The sequence below is a fragment of the Palaemon carinicauda genome, chromosome 6 (assembly GCF_036898095.1).
Source record: "Palaemon carinicauda isolate YSFRI2023 chromosome 6, ASM3689809v2, whole genome shotgun sequence".
Taxonomy (NCBI): Eukaryota; Metazoa; Arthropoda; class Malacostraca; order Decapoda; family Palaemonidae; genus Palaemon; species Palaemon carinicauda.
The window spans coordinates 164,238,145-164,260,708 of NC_090730.1; the positions used below are offsets into that span (position 1 = coordinate 164,238,145).

The window sequence follows — 22,564 nt, forward strand, 5'->3', positions numbered from 1 at the left end:
ATGGTAAGCAGCTCTTCTAGGAGAAGGACACTCCAAAATCAAACCATTGTTCTCTAGTCTTGGGTAGTGCCATAGCCTCTGTACCATGGTCTTCCACTGTCTTGGGTTAGAGTTCTCTTGCTTGAGGGTACAATCAGGCACACTATTCTATTTAATTTCTCTTCCTCTTGTTTTGTTAGTTTTCATAGTTTATATAGGAAATATTTATTTTAATGTTACTCTTCTTAAAATGTTTTATTTTTCCTTCTTTCCTTTCCTTACTGGGCTATTTTCCCTGTTGGGGCCCCTGGGCTTGTAGCATTTTGCTTTTCCAGCTGGGGTTGTAGCTTAGCAAGTAATAATAATAATAATAATAATAACTGTACATTTGCAATGGGGCAGCATTTGAATATGACAAATTCGGAGATAATTTGTATTTTTCCTAACCATACAAACCTTAGCTATTTACATGAGGTATTACTTTCGGCGTAGCTGAAATGACGAGCCATTAGATATTTAATGAGGGTTAACTACCCTCTCGCTAGTTAGCGAGGGGGTAGGGGAGGGGTAGCTACCTTCCCCTCCCCCCTCACACACCGGTGAACTGATTCACTTCGCTTAGAGGTAGGACTTCACGGGGGACAGGGCTGGCGGTCAAAAGTGTGTAAATAGCTAAGGTTTGTATGGTTAGGAAAAATACAAATTATCTCCGAATTTGTCATTTGTTCCGTAACCGAAATACAAACCACGCTATTTACATGGGGTGACTTAACCCTTTGGTAGGGTGGAAAGTCCCATCCTTACTGTCTTTGGCTTTGCCCGGGGACTCAGAATCCGAGTGAGCAGCACTCGAGAAAAGGAGTCCCTGCACCTCACAAATTCCTTGCTCCGCAAGGAACGTGCGGCCTACATGAGCTTGTGTGTGAAGGAAAGAAGTGTAACTCGTCCTAGGAAGTTGACCAGAAGTCCTTTAGATGGAAATCTAGGTTAGGACGTTCCCAATACCACCTCGTCAGGGTACGGGGGACGCGACAGTATTATACTAATACTAGGAGCACAAGGAAGCATGGTTTACCTGCAGTGGTTTAAGGTCAGCTATGCAGAGAACCCAGGATACTGCTTTCCCTAAGAGAGGGGAGGATGAAAAAAAGAGTAAGGGGCAGACATACTTTTTCTTTCATGCAGTCCAAAACCGGGTAACAATGCCCTCAACCTTCTGCTATGTGTCCATTAAGGAGCCTGAGGTTAGACCAGCTGTTGTGCAGCCACCACAGGGCTGATAGAGAACGTATCGAGGCTCCTGTGGGTCACGTCCTGCAGGTAGTGGGCTGTGAAGGTCGTTTGACGCTTCCAGACCCCAGCTTGCAACACCTGCGTCACAGAAAAGTTTCTCTTGAATGCCAGGGACATTGCGATGCCTCTGACATCATGTGCTCTAGGGCGACATGACGGAGGAGGGTCTGGATTCAGGGAATGATGGATGACCCTTCGAATCCAAGCTGAGATGGTATTCTTAGTGACCCTCATCTTCGTCCTTCCCGTGCTCACAAACAGGGCTTGCACGCGAGGACGGACTGCAGCTGTTCTTTTAAGATAACGCCTCAGACTCCTTACTGGGCATAGTAGGAGATGGTCTGGGTCATCTGTTACAGAATGAAGACTCGAAACCCTGAAGGAGTCGAACCGTGGGTCCGGAACTCCAGGATTTTGAGTCTTAGCAACAAACTCAGGGACGAACCCGAACGTTACCTACCCCCATCCCCTTGAATGGGCGACGTCGTACGAGAGACCATGAAGTTCACTGACACGCTTGGCTGAAGCCAGAGCTAGCAGGAACACCGTCTTCCAAGTCAGGTGACGATCAGAAGCCTGGCATAATGGTTCGAACGGAGGTCTCTTAAGAGACCTGAGAACCCGAACCACGTTCCATGGAGGAGGTCTCACTTCCGACTGAGGGCAGGTAAGTTCGTAGCTTTGTATGAGCAAGGAAAGTTCCAGCGAGGAAGAAATGTCCAATCCTTTCAGCCTGAAGGCCAGGCTTAAAGCTGAGCGATAGCCTTTCACCGCCGAGACCGAAAGGCGCATTTCCTCCCGCAAATATACAAGAAACTCTGCTATTGCTGGAATAGTGGCATCAAGGGGAGAGATACCCCTCCCACAACACCAACCACAGAAGACTCTCCACTTCACCTGGTAGACCCCTGCAGATGACTTTCGCAGGTGTCGAGACATCCTCTCCGCAACTTGTTGCGAAAAGCCTCTATCTGCGAGGAGATGCTGGATAGTCTACAGGCGTGAAGCCGAAGCGAAGCTACGACTTTGAGGAAGATGTTGCAGTGTGGTTGCCTGAGTAGCTCGTGTCGTGGGGGAGTTCTCTCGGGAGTTCCGTTAGGAGCTCCAGAAGGTCCGGGAACCACTCTGCATGATGCCATAGCGGAGCTATCAAGGTCATCGACAGGTTGACCGATAGTCTGGTCTTGTTGAGGACCCTTCTCATCAGACAGAACGGTGGGAAGGCGTTGACGTCGATGTTGTCCCACCGTTGTTGGAAGGCATCTTGCCAGAGTGCCTTGGGGTCCGGGACTGGGCAGCAGTACAGCGGCAGCTTGAAATTCAAGGCAGTCGCGAACAAGTCCACTGTCGGGGAACCCCACAAAGTCAGGACTTTGTTGGCTACTAGAGGATCCAAAGACCCACTCGGTACTCACTATCTGCGAAGCTCTGCTCAGACTGTCGGCGAGCACATTCCTTTTGCCCGGAATGAAGCGAGCTGATAGTGGTATCGAGTGGACTTCGGCCCATCTCAGAATCTCTACTGCAAGATGGGATAGCTGTTGTGAAAAGGTACCTCCATGCTTGTTGATATAAGCCACTACTGTGGTGTTGTCGCTCATCACCACCACAGAGTGACCCGCCAGGGTCTGTTGGAACTGTTGAAGGGCCAGATATACGGCCTTCATTTCTAGCAGATTGATGTGGAGGTAGTTTTCTGATTCTGACCACAGGCCTGAGATCCTGTGGTTCAGAACGTGGGCCCCTCACCCTTCTTTTGACGCGTCCGAGAACAGCATCAAATCCGGGGGGAGGACGAGATGATCCACTCCCTTTCGAAGGTTTCTGTCGGTCAACCACCACTGCAGGTCCGTCCGTTCCGCAGGCCCCATAGGGACCAGAATGTCCGGGAATCGTGGCCTTGATTACACCGGAACTTGAGCCACCATTGCAGGGATCTCATCCTGAAGCGGCCGTTTGGAACTAGACGGGCCAGAGAGGACAGGTGACCTAGAAGACGTAACCAAGATTGGGCTGGAAGCTCTTCCCGTCTGAGGAAAGGCTCTGCGACCTTCCTCAGCCTTGCTATCCTGTCGTCTGATGGAAAGACTTTGTGGAGATTGGTGTCCAATATCATGCCCAGATATACCAGTCGTTGAGATGGAAGCAGAGAAGACTTCTCGAGATTTACCATGATCCCTAGATCTTGGCAAAGTCCTAGAAGCTTGTCTCAGTGTCGAAGAAGGGTCAACTCCGAGTCTGCCAGGATCAGCCAGTCGTCCAGATAGCGAAGGAGACGGATGCCGATCCTGTGTGCCCACGAAGATATCAGGGTGAACACTCTGGTGAACACCTGTGGTGCTGTGGAGAGACCGAAACACAGCACCTTGAACTGGTAGATCTTGTTGTCTAGGCTGAATCTCAAGTACTTCCTGGAAGAAGGAAGGATTGGGATCTGGAAGTACGCGTCCTTTAGATCCAGTGTGCACATGAAGTGCACATGAAGTCCTGTGGTCTCACTGCAAGTCTGACCGTCTCTGCTGTCTCCATGCTGAACGGAGTTTGTTTGACGAACTTGTTCAGGGCTGAGAGGTCGATGACGGGTCTCCAGCCTCCAGACGCCTTCTTTACAAGAAAGAGTCGACTGAAGAAGCCTGGGGAGCCGTCGACGACCTCTTGGAAAGCATCCTTCTTGAGCATGGTCTCGACTTCTGCCTGAAGGGCTAGCCCCTTTGTCGATCCCATGGCATAGGAGCTCAACGACACTGGATTCGCTGTCAGGGGAGGAAGAGATGTCATGAACGGGACGCGATATCCTTGGCTGATCACAGAGATCGTCCAGGAATCGGCCCCGAGTTGCTGCCACCTGAACGCGCAACTCTGCAGGCATCCCCCCACTGGTGGACATGCAGGGAGATTGCCAATCCTAGCGTTTGCGGCCTCGGCCACTCCCTCTAGGATTCTTGCCTCCCCTGGAGGACTTCCCACCCTTCCTGTCCTTGACGGGAAAGGGCTGCTGTTTGGACACCTTTGCCTTCGCTGCCGGAGCTGGTTTCGATGTCCTAGACTGACGAGGCTGCTGTTGGTGAGGTGCTGGAGGCTTGTAGGGTCTGGATGTAAGAGCCCTTTGGAGGAGAGAATCGTGATTCGACTTCCTCCACCTCTCAGCTGTCCGTTCCACATCCTTGGGCTCAAACAGACTCTTTCCAAGGATGGAAGTGTCTGAGCTTGCAGACATCCACGGCTGGGACCTTCGCATGGAACCTCTCGGTCACCGCATCACGACGCTTCAAGATAGAGTTTGCCCACAAGTTCGAAACTTGGTGAACTAGAATCTCGATGGTGCACGTGCCCGAGAGGAGAAAAGTCTCCATGGCCTTCCTGGTGCTCTCCTTGGACAAGTCCTCGGATCGCAACAGGATGCCCAGAGACCCCAGCCAGACATCATGGCCTGCATGGCACACTTTGCGACTTTCTCCTGGCTCAAGATCTCTGTAGCCGAGAATGTCACCTGCCGGGCGGAGAGTTTCTCGAGAGAAATTCCCCTGGAGAGCTCTTCCACAGAATGGTGGAGAGGAAGAGCTAAACAAGACTCCCCCATGATCTCGAAGTACCTCCTCTGCTGTACGCGAGGAGGTGGGAGGAGTTTGTTGCCGGCAGAGGAACGGCTGGAGGAGACGAGTTAGGAGAGCTGGCTCTCAACCTTGTCTCTGGCGCTCTTAACCCCCTGGGACCAGGGCGGAGGTTTTTGAGTGCCGTAGACTTGGTCCAGAGCCGTATCCTTGCATTCGCGAGGGGCGGTCTCCGGGACCTCGAACCTATTGAGTTGCCTCATCAGACTCAGGACCTGCCAGAAGACATACTCCGACTCATGCAGCTCTCCTCCTTGCGGACTGGCAGCAAAATCTCCTGTCCCCAGCTGCTCTACTTGGGGGGACACGTGGACGTTCTCCTGGGTTCTTGCTGGCTCTGGTCGAATCCGGGATGAAGACTTAGGCACGGTCTTCGAGTCCTTGGGCTCCCTCCTTGGAGAGATACAGGACTCCAGTAAAGAAGTCTGAGAGCTCCTCTCTGCTCCCACACGAGACGATTCTCCTACTCGAGGTGGGGTTCCTCCCATTGGTGCCGTGGGAGAATGTCTCACCTTGCTGGACTCTCCTGAGGACGGAAAGGCTTCATCCACAGGGGAAGGAGAAACCGTCTGAGGGGGGGAAGGGGCCTATCTGACGGACTTCTTGGGAGCCAGTTTAAACCTAGGAGAAGTCACCACAAAGTCCACTCCTCTCCTCCTCTTCAGTGGGGACGAGGCTGCCGTTGGTTTGAGGCCTAGATCAGCGAGGGCCGGCTTAACAGCCTGGACGACCGCTTTGATCAAAGACCCGAACCAAGGCTGACGGCTGACAGACTCTGTGTCAGCGACTCCCGCTGGAGGGAAGGGGATCGGGTGATCCTTAGGAGTGGAAACCACAAGGCCTGCCTGAAAATAAGAAGTGTGTTGCCTAGACCTCTCTGAAGATTCTTCCTCCTCCTGCAAGTGCGCTGCTCTGCGCTTACGGGGTGGAGATCGTGACGACGATGATCTGGAAGTACGCGCCGCTCCAGAGAACTCGCAAGGTTGCCCGTGCTGCGAAACCCAGCGGGAATCGCAGCTGGGGTCGCGCGATGGTAAAATCGCAGGTCAGTGCGCGGGCGAATGTTGGCACGCATGCGCGCGGAGATGAAAGCACGGGTGCGCGTGGGAGAGGAGGCGCGTGTGAGTGCGGGCGAGAGAGCGCGTGGGCGCGTAGGTGAAGGTGCGTGGGCGCGTAGGTGAAGGTGCGTGTGCGCGCGCGGTTGTAAGGGAGAGCGCTGGCGGCCGGGAGAATGACGGCGTGCAGGGGAGCAATGGCGCGTAGCCCGAGAAGGCGATCGACTGCGCACGAGTTAGAGCGTGGGCGCATAGGAGACCTTCGGCGATCTGACATGTGGGCGCGCGGGAGATTGATGGCGCATAGTGGCATAGTCGGGAGCTATCAGCTGGGACGCAGGACCAGAAGGTGAAGTGGCGCTTAAAGGCGAACGCTCGCGGGCTTGCACCGGAGACTTCTCATGGGCGCGCGGGCGCGCAGAGACTTGAACAGGTCTAGAAGAGCGCACAGGAGAATGTGCGCGATAGGCAAAGGCTGGCGCGTGAGCGGGGTCTGTGGGCGCGTAGGAGATCAACGGCGTTCGCAAAAGAACAGCCTCGTTGCCTGCACCCAGATCCAGAGATCGTGGGCGCGCGGGCGAACGTTGGCGCACATCAGGACCAGGACGCGCAGATGTGCGCTGGCGAGCAGGTGATCGTGGGCGCTCAGGAGTACGTGGGCGTGCAGGTGATCGTGGGCGCTCAGGACTACGTGGGCGTGCAGCAGGAACAAGGCGCGCAGATGTGCGCTGGCGTACAGGAAATCCCTGACGAGCGGGAGAGCGCTGGCGAGCAGGAGATCTACGGCAAGAAAATGTGGCTGCAGGAGATCGCTGGCGCGTAGAGTCCAAAGGGTTCACAGCAGGGGAGCGCTTGCGCGCTACTGTACTGCAAACGTGGGCGTGCAGGTAACACCTGGCGCTTAAGGGACTTGCTCTCAATGGGATATAAGCCCTTATGCCCCGAAGGGACCAGTGCCCGCCCGTTGGAAAACGGGGTGCGTTGGCGCCCGCAAACAGAGAAGGAAGGCTAGCAGGTCTGGCAGGCGTGGGAGATCGCGAACGATCAGCTGAGAGGTCTAGCAATGCGGCTGCAACGGTCTGCTCATGTCGAGGAGGCTCCTCTGCGGGGGACGTCGAAGACGAAGAACTCCCTTGTAAGGGAAAGGAAGGCCTCTACGGCGAAGAGGAGCTCGAGCCTTACGGCGAAGACGACCTTGAGGGGCAGCAACACCATCGTTGGTCCTTCGAAGAGGAGTCTCTGTCAGTGAACTCCCCCGAGGGAGAGAATCACCCGCAGGAGAGACCGTTGGACCCAGCTCCTCCCTCGAAGAATGTTCGGAGGGGGGATCTGAGCCTTCAGCAACATCCGCAACAACTGCAGGGGTTTGTCCCGACCCGTCGGAAGCCTCTGCCACAACAATGTCGACAATAGACAGAGGATCAACCTCTGCTATTACTGGCGACTGTTTGACAGCTGCACCCAACTGGATCAGGTCAAACAGGGCTTCCCTGGAGGGCGAGCCCATAAGCCCCAAGGAAGGCCAAAGCTGCAAAAGATCATTGTTAGAAACAGTCATCAACATCAAAATCCTCCCATGGAGGTGGAAGGAGGAGGAGCTGCCTCGCTATGGGAGGCAACTCCCTCTCCTGAACCGCGAGGTTGGTCAACAACAGAAAGGCCTAAGCTACCACTCGACGGCCCCTCGCGAGAGACCGATCGAGTGGGAGCTTCGGAGGAGGTTTGGTCAACGGAAGAAGTGTCTTTGGAACCTTCCTTCTTCAAGGCAGCCCTTGAAGGAGAAAGGTCACGCTTAGACTTCTTCTTACATCGCCGGGAAAACCTCTCCCACTGGGAGGTAGACCACTCCCTGCACTCACTACAAGTTTTATCCCTATCACAACGTTAACCTCGGCAGTATGGACATAAGGAGTGAGGGTCGGTCTCGACCGCCGACATGAACGTTCCACAAGGGCGGTCTGGAAGTCCAGGGCACTTCCGCATGATGAGGCCAACTTCCAAGCACACAAGCTGTAAGAATAAGGAAACAAATTAAGGCTGTCAAAAATGCGAGGTTGAGACAGACAGGTCTGATCAACACCCGAGCCAAAAGTGAAGTGAATCAGTTCACCAGTGTGTGAGGGGGGAGGGGTAGCTAGCTACAGTACCCCCTCGATAACTAGCGAGAAGGTAGTTAACCCTTGTTAAAAATCTAATGGCTCGTCATTTCAGCTACACCGAAAGTAATACCCCATGTAAATAGCGTGGTTTGTATTTCGGTTACAGAACAAATAATTTTTGTCATATATGAGGGCAGTGTTAGTGTTAATATTTACCAAAACAACTCCATATGTTATGGAATACTGTATAGTACTGTACTGTACTTCCAAATAAAAAACAATTGTCTTAGAATACAATGCAATTCACCTTAGTCTCATTAGCAAATATTATACAGCCTGTAAACAAAACTGCAATTTCTGGTTTATGACATATTAAAACTGTATTATCACCAACAATAGTTTTCATTCTCGTAAGAAAAGGAGGTTACAACATTTATCAGCCTACATTGGGCTACCAGTACATTTTAAATCTACATAAATCCAAATAAGATTAATCATTGACAAAATAGAAATGTAACCAACGGTAGGTAATTCCCATTTCCTTTCTACAGACCTGAATAGTATATTTTAAATATATTTTGAATTTCAATTCTAATATGTTTGTAAATTATCATTAATTAGATCCGTCTTTGTCCAAATAGAACAAATGGGGTCTGATAAGGTCTGTGTTTGTTAGGAGTCTTTAAAACTTGAAAAACACGGGTTTCTGACAGTCATAATTATAAAAATATTTCAAAACGCACAATAATACAGGTAGTGTGCAGGAGGTCGGGCCACTAATTTTTTGTCTACCAAAATACTCTCCTACTCGGCTATTTAATTGCGAGCGTAGCAAGCCCCGACAGAGCGAAGACCAGTAAGTGAATGGTTAGCGTTCGTTTGTTAACAAACAAACTTGTAGATACAATGTGACAACAATAGGAAGGATTCTCGTTTTCTATGCAAGCAGCTAGCCCGGTGACACAATATTCAATACTCGTAATCACAGTTCCTTTCTCCAGACCTGAATTGACAATTTTAAACAACATATTTTGAATTCCAATATGTTCGTAGATTATCATCAATTGGATACATCTGCAAAATTATAGTTACAGACGGAACAATATTTTAAACAGAAAAAATAGTTTTTCCTGTAGCAAATAAGGTGCTTTCAGTGAATTTGACCATTTCATCAGCAAATAAACCTAAAACCCGTTAGACCTTCTAAGAACGGGGATATCTTTTAGAAATCTAATGGTTTATGCTCCGCTGTGAGCTACCTTCGCTCGCAGAAAAAAAAAACTTCAAGCTCCTATGTACTCGCAAGCGGTACATGCTGAGCTGCGCTCGCTAACCCAATTGATTATTATTTCTTGGATAGTTAAGTCTTTACATGCAGTGGAAATGTGTCATTTTTGAAAAAACTAACGTTTTTCTATGTGAAACGCCTGTCTTTCTGTAGATAAGTTTTTCCCGTCCGTAACTGTAATAATACGGTTTCATTGTAGTGTATTACAGGGCAATGTAACCTAGGAAAACAACTACTTTTTCTTATAGAAAAAAATACGCTCTCTTCGAAAATGACACTCGTTCCCGTCGCAAATGAATAGTTTCAGAAATATATATACATCTGTATCCTCCGATAATGGGGGACCCCCAGTGGGAACTCGGGGTTTTGGGTGGGGAAAACATACTGGGGAATCGATATATAAAATGTTATTTTGTGACCTGTCATACTACTAGGCTAGGTTAGGTGGGTTTGTTAGGTTCTGTGCCCTTTTTGTAACTTTTTATAAATTGAGTAAAACTTATATGTAGAAATTATTTAAAATACGTATGGAAATATCTATCATTACTATCATTAGTAATGTCATCGTGCCGTTGGTAACTCTGTGTACCATACGTCAACGTTGGTAACACTGTGTATTATTGGTAACGTTGCTAATGTTATCGTTCGCAGTACATTCGTAAGCAAAGTGACACCGTGCAACTCAAAGTTAGCCGAATTGGTTGATCTGTTTGTTTCCGATTGAAATGAACATCAAATTCGGTTAATTTACGTTATTTAATATAGGAAAACATATATTTTCTGTTCGAAATCTCACCCTGTAATACAATCCAAAATTACCAATAATACTAACAAATGAGGCCTGATAAGGCTATCAGAATTAAATTTGAGGTATTGGTGCATAAGAGGACAATAATAGTTAGGAAAAATACAGGTTTCGGTCTCTTATCATCATAAAAATCATTCAAAACACCAACCAATACAACAGGAACATCTCATATTTGCCCCCAAAAAGAGGATTAACAGTTAGTTAAGTAATTTTACCATTATGTGGGGGGTAGTCTAAGCCCTTAACTGCAAGGTACATAGAAAACTTACAGGAAGCTTAAATTGAAGACATAAATTAAAAACATACTATATAACTGTAAAATTGCATAAAAAAGCTTCTATTGTAAAAGCCAAAATTGCGAGAGAAATCCCGTTGATTATTCATTCTTGGATAAGTAAGTTTTTACTTGCAGTAAAAGTGTCATTTTCGAGGAAAACGAAAATTTTTCTACAGGAAGCACCTGTCTTTTGTATGAAAAACTTCTTCCGTCCGTAACTACAATAAAACCATTATATGAGGGAAGCCTAAAGCCCTTAACTGCAAGATACATATAAAACTTACTAGAAGCTTAAATTGAAGACATACAATAAAACAATACTTTATATTTGTAAAATTGCATGAAAAAGCTTCTATTGTAAAAGACAAACTTGCGAGCTAAACTCCGTTGATTATTAATTCTTGGACGAGTAAGTTTTTACTTGCAGTAAAAGTGTCATTTTCGAGGAAAACGAAAATTTTTCTACAGGAAGCACTTGTCTTTTGTATGAAAAACTACTTCCGTCCGTAACTACAATAAAACCATTATATGAGGGAAGCCTAAAGCCCTTAACTGCAAGATACATATAAAACTTACTGTAAGCTTAAATTGAAGACATACATTAAAAACAATACTATATAATTGTAAAATTGCATGAAAAAGCTTCTATTATAAAAGCTAAAATAGTGAAATAAAGTACGTAGGTTAAGTAACTTCGCCTAGCCTAGGCTAGGCTCTGCAACACGGCGGTGTCACTATCCCTTATAATAAAATAACTCACCATTCACATTAAAAGTATCCGGGTTCATGTAATCCAAAGCCAGCAGCTTTCGTCGAAACATGTCAAATTTCTTGAATTAATATTCTAATTTCGATATAATAACTTGAATTAACTTCACGTTAGGCAACCTCCGATACCGACAACGCCGTGATGAACCATTTGGCAGATGTGGTTTGTCCAGTTCCACCTTACACAATGTGATTTAAAACTAGTCTCGTTTCTCTTTTTTATTTAAGTTATTTATTACAAATTTACACATTTAATTTTATCCATTTCATATTTTTTGTATAATTCGAAAAAATATTATTATTTCTTAGAAGTTCTTCATAATTCTAACAGAATAGAACTGACTCTAATGTGATTTAAACCTAGTCTCGTTTCTCTTTTTTATTTCTGTTATTTATTACAAATTTACACATTTAATTTTATTCATTTAACATTTTTTGTATAATTCGAAAAAAAAATTATTATTTCTTAGAAGTTCTTCATAATTCTAACAGAATAAGACTCTAATGTGAGAAAAGCCTTACACAATGTGTAATAAAACTAGTCTAGTTTCTCTTTTTATTTCTGTTATTTATTACAAATTTACACATTTAATTTTATTCATTTAAAGCTTTTTGTATAATTCAAAGAAAATATTAATATTTCTTAGAAGTTCTTCATAATTCTAACAGAATAGAACTGACTAATGTGAGTAAAGCCTTCACACAATGTGAATTAAAACCAGTCTTTTCTTTTTATTTCCGTTATTTATTAGAAATTTACACATTTAATTTTATTCATTTCAAATTTTTTGTATAATTCGAAAAAAATATTATTATTTCTTAGAAGTTTTTCATAATTCTAACAGAATAGAACTGACTCTAATGTGTATTAAGACTGTGGAGAATTTTTTAACGGTTACGTTCTGAGTGGGAACTTAGTCCGGGAAAGTCTCCTTATAACAGTTACACAAAGTTCAACAGGGGAGGATAGGAGCACTTACTCTCGGGGCACAAACACCCTGCTAATACTTTACTGTCACAATTCACAAACCAACACTCTACATACAAAAGGGGGAAATTTTACTGTCCAGAGGCCTAAGCACTCCACACGATTTGAAATAATTTATGGCCTACTCTAGCTTTGTCAGGTCTATAGTCATTTCATTCTCAGGCTCTGTTCCGGCTCCGTCCCAGCTACCCCAATGAAATGCTGGACAGTTATTTTACGTTAATGTAAGGTAGACAAAATCCAAAATGGGAGCAGTGATGTAAAGTAGTTTAAAAGTTTAAAGATAAGGATCTTTACCTTCGAAGCAAATATATTAATGCAAAGTTCCTCGCTATTACCACCTATAGACTTACTTAGGTTTTCTCTTTAAATATTGGGTACTTTGTCCCGTGATCAACTATTCATTTCACACATTAAAATAAATAAGGGAGCAAAAATACTAAAGAGGTTTAATTAACCTAATATTGATTTATTTCACAAATTTACATGAAAGAAACGGACATCTTAACAAAGGCAAAAAATGGTATAAAAAGAAAGCAATTCAAAATGATGAAAATTAGTTAGTTAGACACGTGGTCTGCAACAATCAAAATCAAAATGGGGTCTGGCACGTGGCCCACGTGACCCAGAGACTATGCTAGTCTCAAACGGCAAAAAATTGTATAGAAAAAATATATACACACAATCCCACCGCACACAGTCCGAATAGTGTAATTAGCCAGGTACCCTATCAAGTTAAAATTAGTCTAAGCTAATAAAAAATGGGGGAAAACTAAATGGCCATTGATGTAGTACCTGCACTCCTTTGAAGTTTAGTCCTATGCCCGAGATAGCTGTTGACCTGGTTGTTGCACTAATTGGCACGCTGCACTCTTGCCTGGCTCACCCCAAGAATTCTCACTGTGGCTGCAACTAGGTACACCAGGGACCTCTTCTCAATCTCTCCGACCGGCAGCAACAGGACTCGTTGGTGAGACACGTTTTGGAAGAGAGAATGGGGTGAGCCAGAATTGGCCGGGTTCAATGACCAGGCAGGTCAGCAGGCCAGGGCAGCTCCTCGTAGAATGTGGTCGACACTACGGTCCAAGAGATCACCTGGCTTCACCTTGCCAAACAAGTGATGGTCATGATGCGCATGGTAATCCATTTGGGTTGCCATATCGGGACTTAAGGACAGGGCAATATATTGTTGAAAGGAGTGCAGAGGAGGCAGGATTTTGTACTAAATACTCAGATAAATCTTGCTGCTCTGAGGGAGGTTATATATACAATAATCCTACCTATTCTGGCTTGCTAAAAATTAATATTTAAAATGATTAATTAGCAATGGACTGGTACGATGGGCATACATCTTAAAATTAACAAACCTTAATTGGTATTGAGAAATATAAGATGCATTAATTCAGCAGTATTGAAATTTGTATAAAAATGCAATTTAGGAATTTAATCTCGACCCACGTAGCTTAAGGAAAGAACCAACATACGCCGTGGTTACACTAAGGCCCTCTATCGTGCGTATCTACGCTGTGACGTCACGAGCATGGCGTGCGCCACTGTCAACAAGTTTAGGTTAGTCCTCCCTATATTTCGTTAAAGAAAACTAGATGTAGGAGAGAATGTTTAAGGGGTAGCTATAGTATTAGTAGGAGAGAGCTAAAAATACGATTAAAAGAAGAGTGAAGAAAATTCTTCACAAAGACTAGTCTCGTTTCTCTTTTTATTTCTGTTATTTATTACAAATTTACACATTTAATTTTATTCATTTAAAGCTTTTTGTATAATTCAAAGAAAATATTAATATTTCTTAGAAGTTCTTCATAATTCTAACAGAATAAGACTCTAATGTGAGAAAAGCCTTACACAATGTGAATTAAAACTAGTCTCGTTTCTCTTTTTATTTCTGTTATTTATTACAAATTTACACATTTAATTTTATTCATTTAAAATTTTTTGTATTATTCGAAAAAATATTATTATTTCTTAGAAGTTTTTCATAATTCTAACAGAATAGAACTGACTCTAATGTGAGAAAAGTCTTACACAATGTGATTTAAAACTAGTCTCGTTTCTCTTTTTATTTCTGTTATTTATTAGAAATTTGCGCATTTAATTTTATTCATTTAAAAATTTTTTGTATAATTCGAAAAAAATATTATTATTTCTTAGAAGTTCTTCATAATTCTAACAGAATAGAACTGACTCTAATGTGAGAAAAGCCTTACACAATGTGAATTAAAACTAGTCTCGTTTCTCTTTTTATTTCTGTTATTTATTACAAATTTACACATTTAATTTTATTCATTTAAAATTTTTTGTATCATTCGAAAAAAATATTATTATTTCTTAGAAGTTCTTCATAATTCTAACAGAATATAACTGACTCTAATGTGAGAAAAGCCTAGTCTCGTTTCTCTTTTTGTTTCTGTTATTTATTACAAATTTACACATTTAATTTAATTCATTTAAACTTTTTTGTATAATTCGAAAAAAAATATTATTATTTCTTAGAAGTTCTTCATAATTCTAACAGAATAGAACTGACTCTACTGTGAGAAAAGCCTTACACAATGTGAATTAAAACTAGTCTCGTTTCTCTTTTTATTTCTGTTATTTATTACAAATTTACACATTAAATTTTATCCATTTCAAATTTTTTTGTATAATTCGAAAAAAATATTATTATTTCTTAGAAGTTCTTCATAATTCTAACAGAATAGAACTGACTCTAATGTGAGAAAAGCCTTACACAATGTGAATTAAAACCAGTCTCTTTTCTTTTTTTATTTCCGTTATTACAAAAATTTAATTTGATTAATTTAATAAAAATATTATAATTCAAGAAAATTATAATTATTTCTTAGAAGTTCTTCATAATCTTAACCGAATAGAACTGACTCTAATATGAGAAGTGCACAACTTCCACAATTATTCATTCATTTTAAACAATTTATCCCTCTAATGGGAATGATAACTATATGGTTATGTACATTTATTAATTTAACAGTTTTTGTATAATTCGAAAAAATTATTACTATTTCTCAGGATAATTTTAGCATAATAAAACGGACTCTTTTGTGAGAAAAGCATTATTTCCAAAATTATTTATCAAATTTCAACATGTTATTCCTCAAATGGGAATGATAACTATATTATATATTTATTTTCTTAGTCACTAATATGGAATTATCTAATATAAATAATTCATTTTAAAATAAACCTTTCATAAATGAAAAATACTAATAAACATTACTAATTTTTGCACTCACAATGTCTGGGGTGGATTTATAGGATTCACAGGTAAACAACAATGCAGCAAGAATATACTATTATTATTCTAATAATACTATATATATAAAATTAAATGTATAGGGAAATTATCTATTACACACCAACTGGTAGACTTATTAAGCTGTAGGCAATACACTTGTAAAACGTGTACAAAGGTGTACATTGAAAACTGCCATTGTGCAAGAAATCTATAAAAAAAAAGTAACAGTTATTGATATACATTTTATCATCATCGAAAATGTACAAACAATCACATAATAAATAAAAATATCATTTAGTTGTGAAACAGTCTTCCAATGAATAGAATCTTCGTATTTATAAGTAAAAAAATAAATAAAAATAAGACAAAGAAAGGCATTAGTTTAAAAAGGAACTATACGGGAATAAACAAATACATATCGGCTAAATAAATAACTTGTTAATAATGTAGCGTTTGTGACGTGTGAAAAATTCTCATCTAAATTCTACATTGGGAACAATAACAATATAATCAGCTGTCCAAGTAATGTTGACACCGTATTTAGATAAATAGAGAGAGAGAGAGAGAGAGAGAGAGAGAGAGAGAGAGAGAGAGAGAGAGAGAGAGAGAGAGAGAGAGATGTAATCCTACTACGGTGACAGCGGGTGGTGAAACCTGGGCATTATAAACCTTGAAGGTAACACAGTGGTTTGGGGTCTAAATAGATTGTTCCTCAAGGATGATGACCGCTTAGAAAAGGATTGTGGATCACTTGTTGGTATAACTGCAACCCTTAAACGCTAGCAAGAATCTACAGAAGTAACCATGTTTTCATATCCTGTAGGATGCTAGGAAAAGATGATAACATCTTTATCACTACATAGTTTGCAGGATACTGAAATGACCAGAGGCATGGGATTCGTATCCCAATACCATGTAGTGATATATGGGAAACAATGGGGAGTAAAATATGAAAGTTACTCTCTCTCTCTCTCTCTCTCTCTCTCTCTCTCTCTCTCTCTCTCTCTCTCTCTCTCTCTCTCTCTCTCTCTCTCTCTCTCTCTCTAATTACTTTAGTAATTGACTCTGGAGGACTATGAAGCGTGAAGTAGATGATGATGAATGGTGAAGTATTGAATTAAAAGCTCAAGATAGAGACGACTGGAGAAATCTAACCGAGGCCCTTTGCGTCAATAGGCGTGGGAGGAGATGATGATAATGATGATGATGAAGTTCTCTTGGCTGGAAAGTGAAGTAATTCTACCTGTATCGATTGAAATATGATTATGAAGAAGAAAACTCCGGAGAGAATTAGTGAAAGTGGAAGATAAACCTGCCAAAAGGGTTAAAAAGAAATAGAAAGTAGGGGTTTAGCATTTGTGCAGAGGAAAGAGGCCAAGATGGGACAAGACACAAGAGCCATAAAATAAGCGAGAAAAGCTGAAGAAAATAAAACAAATAACAAATGCCTTGGCATTTTCGTGTGTGGGTGTGATGTTATGGAGATATTATGATAGTCGATTTGTTAACACAATTAAAACATGTTATGGTCTTTAAGAGAAAAGGGCGAATGAGCAGCGTGTTTACGAATAGTAATGAAAATTTTTGGGCTCAGGCCATGTAGTCCTGATGGAAGGTTCCTATAAGTAGCTTCCTAATAGGAACCTTCCATCAGGACGACATGGCTATCTCACCCAAAAATAGATTTTGAGCGAAGACAGAGTGCGCTTGAGTCTAGGGAAACTGAATGGTGTAGAGTTATGAAGGGTAGTATTTTTAATATCTGGAAGCCTCTGATGACGGTGACAGAGTAAAAATATGGTGGTAAGGAGAAAAATAACGACCTTCCACTTGATGTCAAGAATAGCAAAAATGTGGCAGCTTTTAAGAAAAACCTGAAGACTTATCTCTTTGGAAAGTGTTATAATAGTGATCTGAAAACTATTAAGCCTGAATACAAATGCTAGCGAATAACTGAAAAGATACAGAGCAAAATATAAACTGGAAAGAAATTATTTTCACACATCAAGGCCCGGCTGAACAGACTGTTAGTGTCTGATGGAGGGCGAGAAATAAACCCCTAAAAGTAAAAGTAAAAGTAAGTTTGACCTGTGATAGCTGGCTTTAGAAAACACGCAGCACCAGGTCCAGCCTGAAGAAGGGTGGGGGCCCAATTGCAAACAATTTTTATGAATCCTAGCTAAGGTCTGTAGAATCACATAAATATAAATGAAGGCTGTTATAGATAAATAAGAACTGGGTTTATTTGTTTGAACTATGTCGAACAATGACCACGGTCATCTGAAACAGATAAAATGATGTTAGTCTTGATAGTAAGATAGGGTTTATAGTGAAGATTTTATAAAGAATAATAACCCTCTTTGTTCCCAAAGTATCCAGTACCGTGTAATGTATAAACAATAAAGGTAATGAAGAATGGTATAACCATGTGACAAATGTGCAGTTATATAATAAATATGTGGATAACAACTCTGGGAATTTCATTAAATTTGCTTGTTTAGCAGCATACAAGTCATATATAGTAAACACTATAATCCACAGACAGTTGCTTTCAAACCTACCTCCACCGAAGTAATATAACCTCTGAAATCCTCATTAAAACTCATCTCATCCCCTCACCCTGCATTTTTCCATAACTTTTTCTATTACTAAAATATACGGCAGGGACCCTGGGGAGTAAAGGGTTGGACAACCCCACCTGCAACATTTCTCTCCATTTCAAAGGCCTTACAATCTTTCAAACTACCACTATCTGTGACAAGATGACCCCCTTCCACTAGCACCATCATCCCTCCTCTGTTCACATGTGTCTCTACAACTAAAAACCTTTCAAATTTCCTTCTGTTTCAACAACCAACCTCTAAATTCTACAGATCACCTACGGGCCGAACAAGGGAAAGGCTACAATACAACAGACAAACAAACACTATAATGTCCACTTGTGAGCATTAAGCACTTAAAAAGAATAGTTCGTATTATAGTCAGCATGCCAGGCTGGTGGATGGATGAAACGGCGAGGACGTTTAGGTGAGTCAGTGGGTGCAGAGTCTATACGAGAGCAAGGTCCTATGAACTGGGGTGGCAAAGATGGGAGCCCATCGTGTAAGTGAATGCTGTGATTCCAGGTATTGGTAGTGGTGGTGTGGCATCCGCAAAGCCCCATCGGTGATGTGTAGTGTGGATAACCCTTCAAACTGAATAGAAGGGGGTGAGTACAGTTGCCTGGGAGTCTAGCTGGTCCAGGGTTCAGGGTAAGTTTCCTCACTTTAGGTGTTGAAGTAAGTGGGTGAGGGTTGGGTCACAGTGTCATGCTGGGGAAGAGGCTTCAAGCATGGACTGATGCTCATAACTAATGCTTGTGGTCTGTGGTTGGCTGGGCGTAAACTGTTGAAGCCTCATGTCATTTCCAATGATCATTTTGCTTGGTAGTACATGGGCAGTGATGTAGGCTACATCTGCAAGACTTTTCTGTTACATACTTGACTCATTAACTTTATCCACCCATTGGCAGAACTGGCGAACTTCAAACACCAAATCAGTTTTGTCTCATTTGAGCAGGTGAGCACTGGTCTGGCTTTAAATATGTAAATGGGCTCCAACTGCAAGTGGTGGTAGGTGCTTAGTGAATCCTAAAAAACTTCCTCAATATGCTATTTTTTGCCATTTAGAAGAAATAGGCAGCACGTGTTTTTCAAAAGTAAATTTACAATCACGACTCACACATATTATTTCAAATGAGTTGTACATAATTAAATAGATATTGTCAAAACAAAGATTTCGAAGTTAAGGATCCACTGTCCTTGACCTACTTACAATCATACTTTGAGTTTTGTTAGGGTTCAACTTGATCCCACATAATTTGTACTATTTACTGCTTTTAGCTAGATGGTTGCTGTGGAAAGTATGGTTATGGTTAATCGTAAAGTAAATTTGACTTCATGATATACAATGACATATATCTATGTAATATTAACTGTCTTTACCTATAATAAGTACCATAATATTAACTAAACATAAACAAATATAAATCATAACATACAAGCAGTAAAGACTAGAGTGAAACCTTGGTTGGTCAAGTCGTCCTATTTAACTTGCTAGTCCACGATACCTTCATAGAATATATCTTTTTAAGACATTTAATCATTCTTAAAATGTTTCGTGACTATCAGAGAGAAGCATTTAAATTCTAGAAGCTAGCACAGAAGACTTAAAACAAGCAAGGATTTGCTCTGCTCTTTACTATACACAGCTAGTGTTTTCTGCAATGATTTAAATCCTCTGCGGGTAGTACGGCTTGCAGCATCTCATACTGGTCCTCACCAACAATGTTCTGGAGGTAAGCCATAAAACAACGAGAAGACAATCGGGAGTGTAACATCTCTGTCTTAAATATTCTTACGGGGGAACATAATATAATGCCTTGTTGAGATTACGAAGAACAAGTGTCGGAGCCCACTCTGAAGGCTGAGTTCACAGGATAAGCAAGACTACTTGAAGCTCTGAGTATGGACCCTTCAAATAAGGAAGATAGGTCTAATTCCTTATGCATAAACACCTGGGAGAGGGATGAACAGCATCCCTTTACTTCAGAGACACAAGATAGATTGTCTGGACAGCAATAGACTATGAAGTCCCCACTTTGTTGAGTATTGTTCCAACCTGAAACTACCAAGGGGTTGAAGATTTATGTACTGATCAGGATTTCCCGAACTCAATGCTGAGCTCAAGGCAATGAATGTTATATCTGAACCATTCCTTTGACTTTAATATTAGATATAGACTCCAAAATAATAGGTTGACCCTATACTAACTAATCTGGCGAACAAGTACACTAACTACAATTCTCATGATCGATGGTACTAGACTGAGGAAGTTCGTGAACAGTCCTAGCACATGGACACCCCAGGACTGTTCTGTGCATAAAAAGGTGATGTGATTGATATTTGGAGTGGGAACTGGTAGTAATGTATTGCAGGATGATATGGGTACAAGGCCAAATTTTAAAGAGTTAGGTGAACAACAGTCCAGTCCTGGGAAGCATGAACATAATCTCCCATTTCCTCAATAATTCTGCTTACTGTGATTGTAGGCTGTTCTTTAATGGCATATATAAATTTGTTACCCTTTCAAACTCATTAAGTGATATCAAGATTTAAAACTTTGACCAAGCAAAATAATTTAAGCATATTTCTTTGTGTCCCAAACCATATAATTTATCACGTCTCACAAGGCATAAAAATATTTTGAGGTCCTAGGTTGTTCCCATGATTTAAGTAAAAATTCTATTTACTCTTTCCTTTTATATAGTCTTTTTCATTATTTTTTTTCGAAAATTTCCCCCAATTCTGAGGAATGGAATGACACATGGTGGAAGTTAACCCCTCTCGTGAGTTTTTCCATATCAAATGCCACGTTTAATAGCAATAGTCACATGAACTAGACATGCCTGTACACTCATGTCAATATTCACACCATAGATGTATTCCATTAATTTAATTTGGATCACAAGGCCCAGTTATAAGGACAGGGAGGCCATTCCAGACTAAAGTGCAATAGGGGAATATCATCACAGTTGCTCATAGAAGTAAAAATGGCTGGACAACAAGATGGAGGACAGGAAGAGACATTGGTGGTAAAGTCAAAGGATAAAATCCAGGAGCAGACAGGGTTTCAGCGTGACGTGCATTGGCAGGACTATCTTCCTGCAGAAAAATATTTACAGCAGCTGTAACTATTTTGTGTAAAAGTAATTTTTGAGGGTTCCCATAAAAAATAACTTTTTGAAAAGCCTAAATCGGTATCAGTACGAACTTGTTCCCAATTAATAAGGTACAAGTGTAAGGTTTACTGCTTGATGAGGCTGGAATTTACAATAGTAGTAGGTTGGCCAGGGCACAAACCACCCGTTGAGATACTACCGCTAAAGAGTTATGGGGTCCTTTAACTGGCCAGATAGTACTACAGTGGAGCCTTCTCTCTGGTTACGGTTCATTTTTCCATTTGCCTACACACACACCGAATAGTCTGGCATATTCTTACATATTCTTCTCTGTCCTCATACACCTGATAACACTGAGTTTACCAAATAATTCTTCTTCACCTAAGGGGTTACTGGACTGTAATTGTTCAGTGGCCACTTTCCTCTTGGTAAGGGTAGAAGAGAGACTTTAGCTATGGTAAGCAGCTCTTCAAGGAGAAAGACACTCCAAAATCAAACCATTGTGCTCTAGTCTTGGGTAGTGCCTTAGCCTCTGTATCATGGCCTTCCACTGTCTTGGGTTAGAGTTCTCTTGCTTAAAGGTACACTCGGGCACTATTCTATCCTACTTCTCTTCCTCTTGTTTTGTTAAAGTTTTCATAGTTTATATAGGAGATACAGTATTTTTTTTAATGTTACTGTTCTTAAAGTATTTTATTTTTTCTTGTTTCCTTTCCTCACTGGGCTATTTTCCCTGTTGGAGCCCCTGGGCTTATAGCATTCTGCTTTTCAAACTAGGGTTGTAGCTTAGCAATTAATAATAATAATAATAATAATAATAATAATAATAATAATAATAATAATCCCCACTCTAATTACATCACCATAAAAATTGACAGGATGCAAAGCTCCATTAAAGAACTATAAAAGCAAAAATGATATTTTTAATGATTATATTTTCTGATGGAAATTCCAAAATGAATTTCATCATGATACACAAACTACCCAAATTGAACAATAACCCAAAAATAATCACAGACACAATACATCATATATGTTTGGAGGCTACGACCGCTGGTCTAGAGCAGTGGTTCCCAACCTGGGGGAAATTTCCCCCTGAGGGGAAATTTGAAGCTTCCAGGGGGGAAATAATTACACTACCTACTAACTGAAACAAGCGGAAAATTTCCACATAGTACGTGCGGTAATTTGTTGTTAGCCATTCAATTGTGATATGATCATATCATTTCTCACTGACATGATATTCAAGGGGAGAATTGGAGTGTCATGCCCATTTCTAAGGCAGGCGAGTGGGCATGAGGGCTGGGCGGGGCATGAAGGGGGAAATCTGGATGGTTGAACTGGGTGCAGGGGGGAAATGACAGGAAATAGGTTGGGATCCACTGGTCTAGAGAGCCCCCGCCCGGAGCAA

General features: G+C 41.9%; 1 protein-coding gene across 1 annotated transcript in view; it reads right to left on the reverse strand.

Annotated features, from left to right (window-relative positions):
- Positions 1-11,354, reverse strand: part of LOC137642779 (RNA transcription, translation and transport factor protein) — a 45,788-nt gene extending 34,434 nt beyond the window's left edge. The window contains exon 1 of the mRNA XM_068375630.1: positions 11,171-11,354. Coding sequence (XP_068231731.1) covers positions 11,171-11,231 — 61 coding nt within the window. The 5' untranslated portion in view covers positions 11,232-11,354. The remainder of the gene's footprint in view (positions 1-11,170) is intronic.
- Between the last annotated feature and the right edge of the window lie 11,210 nt (positions 11,355-22,564).